The 6,337-nt window shown below is 44.7% G+C and overlaps 1 protein-coding gene across 1 annotated transcript in view; it reads left to right on the top strand.

Annotated features, from left to right (window-relative positions):
* The window catches only part of VPS33A (VPS33A, CORVET/HOPS core subunit), an 8,518-nt gene extending 2,743 nt beyond the window's left edge, over positions 1-5,775 (top strand). The window contains exons 5-11 of the mRNA XM_017734812.1: positions 246-439; positions 2,106-2,232; positions 2,400-2,467; positions 2,926-3,063; positions 3,437-3,574; positions 3,718-3,886; positions 4,310-5,775. Of these exons, the coding sequence (XP_017590301.1) occupies positions 246-439; positions 2,106-2,232; positions 2,400-2,467; positions 2,926-3,063; positions 3,437-3,574; positions 3,718-3,886; positions 4,310-4,503 (1,028 nt within the window). The 3' untranslated portion in view covers positions 4,504-5,775. The remainder of the gene's footprint in view (positions 1-245; positions 440-2,105; positions 2,233-2,399; positions 2,468-2,925; positions 3,064-3,436; positions 3,575-3,717; positions 3,887-4,309) is intronic.
* Positions 5,776-6,337: the final 562 nt, after the last annotated feature.

Genomic DNA, 6,337 nt, shown 5'->3' with positions numbered 1-6,337 from the left:
CCTCCCAGCCTCTCTGAAAGCAGGGCAGCTGGCACTCGGGTTCTGATGTTTCTGTAGGTCCCTGGCTGAGTACAGTGAGGCTCTCCTTAATTAACACACAGGCACTGAGTGGTTTGAGTGTTTATATTTGCTTTGCTGCTCAGAGCTGTGTCCAGCTCAGGGGACACATTTCCACAGCCTGCTGATCTTAACTTCTGGTGATGAAGTTCCAGTCCTTATAAGGGTCATTTCTCTGCATTTGGTAGCTTATGTGAAACTCCCTCCTGAGAAGTTTGCCCCAAAGAAGCAGGGTGAGGGTGGGAAAGATCTCCCCACTGAACCCAAGAAGCTCCAGCTGAACTCTGCAGAAGAGCTTTATGCTGAAATCCGAGACAAGAACTTCAATGCTGTGGGGTCAGTGCTGAGCAAGAAAGCCAAGATCATCTCAGCAGCCTTTGAGGTAAGACCTGTGTCCAACACTGCATCAGGTAACTCACAGTCTGTCTTCAGCAGGGCTGGGACTGGCAGCTCAAGCTGCTCCCATGCAGTAATCCCCCATCCAGAGAAAAACCAGGTAGTCTTCAGAAGCCTTTCCAGTCTGTTCCCCTGCCCTGGGATGAGGTCAGCTGCACTTGGACTGTTCTGAGTAGGTGTTGGTCAAATCTCCTTTTAAGAAGCCCGTAGTAACGTGGATCCTCATTTCTCCCCACACCTCTGTTCTGGGGCTTTCCCTCTGCTCAGAGCTTGCCTAACCCACCCTTGTGCTGTGTGAGCCCATAGTTCCCATAACAGGAATTGATCTCTGCAGTCTGCAGAACAGTCAGGTGCTGCTTCCCAAGAAGCCAAAGGTGATTTTTAGTGTGCTGATCAGTTCCACTTGGCTGCTCTTGTTACCTGTTCCCTGAAATGTCCTTTCCCCTTCAGGATGCCAAGGAAAGGCTTTAAGCAATAAAACACTAGAATGTGCTTTCACAGACTATTAGGGTTGGCATCAAAAACAGTAGAAATGTGCAAAAGACAGTTGTCTTGCAGGAGGTTTGAACTTAAAATTCATGCTCACATGTCACCTCCAACAAATCTGAAGAGCTGTGTGGGGGACATTTGTGGTTTTGTCGAAGACATCCTGTTGATGAGTCATAAACTGAGGTCCCATATCTCGTCTTCCTGACCTCATGGGTACTCTCAAAAGAATTTGTTTCATTCTTTGGTTGTATTTCCTTTGGGGGGGCTTTTTTAGCCTCTTCACCTGTGCCACATCTAAGATGAGGTAGTGGTACCTTAACTGAAACACTGAGTGCTCAGCCTCATCCCCCAGTGCAAGTCTGCTTCTGCACTATTAGTGCTGGAGGTGCTAAAGATGGATTGTTCATACTGGTTGTTAAGAAAAGAGAATTTTAAGAAATTTTCAGCAGTAATAGGTGATAATGAAACAGCAGCATATTGGCAGCAGAGGACTAGTTAAATTGCAGGCTCCATCATGATTCTCCTGCCTGCACTTGCCCATTTAAATCCTTCACATATGAGTCAAATTATTACTATTTTTATTCCAAGTTGCAGCAAGAGGCAAGTAGCCCAAATGCAGTGCAGACCTTTGGAGCTGAACTCTGCATGGTGCTTCAGCACATCCTGCCTCAAAACATGGCATGTTGTTGCCACCAAGTAGAGTGAATGGCAGACCCTGCCAGCCCAATTCCTCAGCACCTTTCACTCCTGCTCCAAGGAAAGATGTTCCCCAGCTCTGACAGCACTGGCCTAGAGCTCCATGTCAGCCAGCAAAGTAATTCCCCTTTGTGTGAAAAAGGGCGTTTTCCGTGGTAGGGAAACTGAGGAGCAGATAGTGATGGCTGGAGTCATCAAATGTGGATAAAATGATTTACAACACTGGGATAATGGAAAATAACAGTCTAATGATCCTGCTGTATTATGTGCTGCCTCTTCTCATGAGCCAAATGCTGTTACAGGTAATGCTGTAACTTCAGTGTAAGCATCTAAAGCCCTTTGTCTAAAAGGCTGCATGGCTCTAAACTCCTTACAGGGAGTGCAATAAAACAGTTCTTCATGATAAAATGATCTTGTTGGTGTTACTAATGTGAACAAGGCCTAACCCAAGTGATGGATTTCTTCAGGAAAGGCACCACGCCAAGACTGTTGGAGAGATTAAGCAGTTTGTGTCCCAGCTGCCTCACATGCAGGCAGCAAGGAGCTCACTGGCAAACCACACCTCCATCGCAGAGCTCATCAAAGACATCACCAGTGAGTAGGAATAATGTAAATCCAGCAGGATGCCAGATAACGTGATGGACATCACTCAGCCTGGCAAAAACTGGCTTTGCTCCATCCAGTGCATCTCTGCTGAAACGTTAAATGTAAAACATGAGCTGTCAGTTGCTGTTGTATTGATTTTCATTCTTTTCCCAAAGCATCTGAAGATTTCTTTGATAACTTAACAGTGGAGCAAGAGTTCATGTCTGGAATAGATACAGACAAGGTAAGTAGATAATGGCAATTAGCAACTCTTAAATCTTCAGAAAATGGGGTTTTTTTCCATTTGGAATTTTTTTTGAGAGGAAACATCTGATCTAGATGATGTCCAATGAAATGGATCTCTGAATTACCTGTCACTGCCGTGCACAGCTGGGGTACTTTACCTGTCCTGGGGCATCCCATGCTCTGAGGGATCAGTGGAACATAGAAGATGGTTAATAAGAATTTTTCAGTATATCAGGCAAAGCCTGGCTACTGAGTGTGGAGCTGATGTGCTCGAGGGAGAGCCCAGGTGGAACCAGTGCTGGGTCACTGTTACACAGATGATCCTGAGCTGCCTGGAGAGCAGCTGCTCCTCTTTCGTGTTTTTTTGGAGATATAGGCAAACTAGATCTTTCTTTCCAGGTCTTACAGCCACTTTAACAATTCTTTAAATAACTGCTTATGTATTTTATTTAATAGGTTAACAATTATATTGAAGACTGCATAGCTCAAAAACATCCATTAATCAAGATACTGCGTCTCGTTTGCTTGCAATCTGTGTGCAATAGTGGGCTGAAGCAGAAGGTTCTGGACCATTACAAAAGAGAGATTCTCCAGGTTAGCCTCTAGCATTTGGAGGAATAAATTCCTGAGAAAATCCACATCAAATCTTCAGCTCTGCACTTCAATTCTGGACAGACATATCTTACTCCTGAATAATGTGTACAAAGGGAGCACTGGGTTTCTCTCTGAGCTGATGCTTGGGAGGTGCTTGTGTATTTTACAACATGTAGATACAGAAGTTTATATCACTTTTTACTATTATGATTTAAACACTCTAAATTGGATATACTCTACAGCAATCTTAACCGTGAAGCTTTTTTTAAATAAGCATATTTTTTAAACAAATGTGTTTGCTTTTTTTTGTTTGTTTTAAACACTAGTCATGGGTTATTGCTATGGTATTAAAGGTGATTTCTTCATATTGCAGACTTACGGCTATGAACATATATTGACCTTAAACAATTTGGAAAAGGCTGGACTCCTGAAACCCCAGACAGGTGGCAGGAATAACTACCCAACGATCAGGAAAACACTGCGCTTGTGGATGGATGATGTTAATGAGCAGGTAAACATTACCTCTAACTACAGAATTATGTGCAGCAGGAAAACCTCCTTTTTTATTTAATGTTATTGATTTCTTTGAGGCTGTTTTGCAGCATGAGGTAGCACTGACCTGCTGCTCCCTCTGTCTCTCTCTGTGTCCCCCAGAACCCCAATGACATCTCGTACGTGTACAGTGGCTACGCCCCACTGAGCGTGCGCCTGGCCCAGCTGCTGGCCCGGCCGGGCTGGCGCAGCATCGAGGAGGTTTTAAAGATGCTGCCAGGGCCCCATTTTGAGGAGAGGCAGCAGCTCCCTACTGGCCTTCAGAAAAAACGTAAGTTTGGGTTTGTTTTCCCATGGTTTGCAGGGAAATGCATCTCTCTGAGGGTGGAGCGAGGCAAACTGAAATCAGGGCGGGCAGAGTCCAGGTCTCTGTCTCATGTGCTTGTCCCACAGCAGTGTCAGATTGACCTAACCCTCCTTTGACAAATTATTTAACTTCTCATCAGAGTACCAAAATAAACCCTAAACTTACACTGTGATTTTAATAAGTAACATCATGTAAAAGAGGGTCAGTGTCATTGTCAAACAGAAGCACATCCTGTAGCAACTCCAGAGCTGGGAGCAGACTGTGGATTGCTGTGCCCCAGGCTGCTCGTCTCCTCTAATTCAGGTCATTTGAGTTTGACTGATAGTTGATGCAGGGGAGCTCTAAAAATCAAACCAAGCCAACCTGGAACTCTGTGTGAACCCACAGGTCAGCATGGTGAGAACAGAGTCACCCTGGTGTTCTTCCTTGGGGGGGTCACGTATGCGGAGATCGCTGCGCTGAGATTTCTGTCCCAGATGGAGGATGGAGGCACAGAGTACGTCATTGCCACTACAAAACTGATCAATGGAACAACCTGGATCAAATCCTTGATGGAAAAACTGGAGCCGGCCCCATTCTAGGGTGGGTGGTGAGAGACAGTCAATCTTGGAGGCCCTGTGCGACACAAGCACGTCAGCTGCTGGTCCTGGCACGGTTGCTCTGCCGGCGAAACACGGCAGTGAAGGAAGCTCTCCTGGGACCAGCTCATGAGCCAGTTACCCTCATCTCTTCTGCACTTGTGTTCCAGCTGTCTGTGGAAGTTCCAAGTAGACAAGCAGGGTTGAAAGTCACTAAGGATAAACAGTTAAGAGAGAGATCCCTAGTCATGGTCTGACCTGGCAGCCAAGAGCTGGGGGAGCGGGAATGGGCCCTGGTCCCTCTCTTTGGCAAATTGCTGCTTTTTTTCTTTCAGTTTGACTTTGGTGGGAGATGTGATTACTGCTTTTTACCTTCCTAAAGTGCTGAGGAGGCAGGATGTTCTCTATTCCTGACTTCGTACCAGTATTCCCAGACTGTTTATCTCTCCCTGGTGCCTGATACATTCCATGGATGCATTGGATGTGTTAGTCAGAGATCTGCACACAGCTGTAACTGTGATCCTTAAGCATTTTACTTCACTTGTCTCCTGAAGGGAGCACTGTGAGGGGACTTGTTTGTCCTAGGTACACCCACCTGACTCTGAAAAGCTCCTCCACAGTATGAATGACATCAGTGTGTCCTGAGTTTATGGTTGAAGACACACAAACACTCCCTGTGTAGGCCTTGGGCCAAAATCAGCAAGAGCAGGGACCCAGTAAACAGTGGGTTTAAAACAGACACTTTTTTCAACCCCCGTTCAGGTTATAAACTGTGGTAGTTGCTGTCACAAGCTGTTGTAAGCTCAAACTTTAAAAATGGAATTTTCCATGGGCTTGGTGGCTGGGCCCTTGGCGTACAAGAGGCAGCTTCTGGCTCCAGAGGCTGGGAAGGCCAAGCAGGGTCTGTGGTGGTGCCTGTGCTGCTGCTGGGCACTGTCAGTGTCCTCACAGGCTTTAACAGCAGCCACTGAAGCCTCTCCCAAACTGCAGTTCAGTCTTAAAGACAACAAAAAAAGCCCACTTCTCACCTTAAAGCACTCTCTTAGCAAACATTTCTGCCTTAGTTATCATGTACAATATGTCCCAATAAATCCTTTCATTTTTCCAAGTTGTCACAGTTGTGACTGTGGGTTTTGGTCTTTTATTTTCTGAGTTATGCCAAGTCAGACCCTCCACAGAGCCCCTCTATCTGTTTAACTCCAGTTGACTTATTAGAATAAAAAAAAAAAAGATGTATTTAATCTTTTTTTGGAAGTGTTTGCACTCTCTCTCTCTAGAATACAAAAATAAACAAAATAAAACAAAGCCCTGCACTGTGGTAGCTGTGTCCTTGTCTCCCCATCCCAGGATAACTGAATAACTGAATTACTTCAGTTGAAACTATTTTTCTAACATCCAGGTGTTTTTAAATTAAGGCTCATGAAAAATTTCATAACATACTACATTAGAACTATTTGTGGGATTTCTTAACTTTTGCAGAAAAATACAATTTCAGTCACTGGAGGCTTTCTGCTTTGGGTGGGGAGGCAACTTGTAGACAGACTTAAAAAACATGCTGCAACTTCAGTGGTGCAAGAAGAGCAAACATGGATTGTTTGCTCTGCAATTCTACTTAAAGTAGCTAATTTCAGAGTATTTAAAAGGAAAACTGAATTAGGTTTGAATCAAAAATTAGATGTTACTGTGCAGAGAAAAACAAGAAATTGACGCAGAGTGTGTCCTTGGGTTGGCCTTGAGGGTCCAGAGACCCACATAGACCTACAGATAGTATCACAATTTCCAGGGTTTTTTTAAAATCTTAACAGTTGAAGAAATCCCAAGGAAATACTCACCAGGC

The sequence above is a fragment of the Corvus brachyrhynchos genome, unplaced genomic scaffold (genome assembly GCF_000691975.1).
Source record: "Corvus brachyrhynchos isolate BGI_N302 unplaced genomic scaffold, ASM69197v1 scaffold114, whole genome shotgun sequence".
Classification (NCBI taxonomy): domain Eukaryota; kingdom Metazoa; phylum Chordata; class Aves; order Passeriformes; family Corvidae; genus Corvus; species Corvus brachyrhynchos.
The sequence above is the reverse complement of the archived record's forward strand: the minus strand, read 5'-3'. Positions and strand labels throughout refer to the sequence as shown.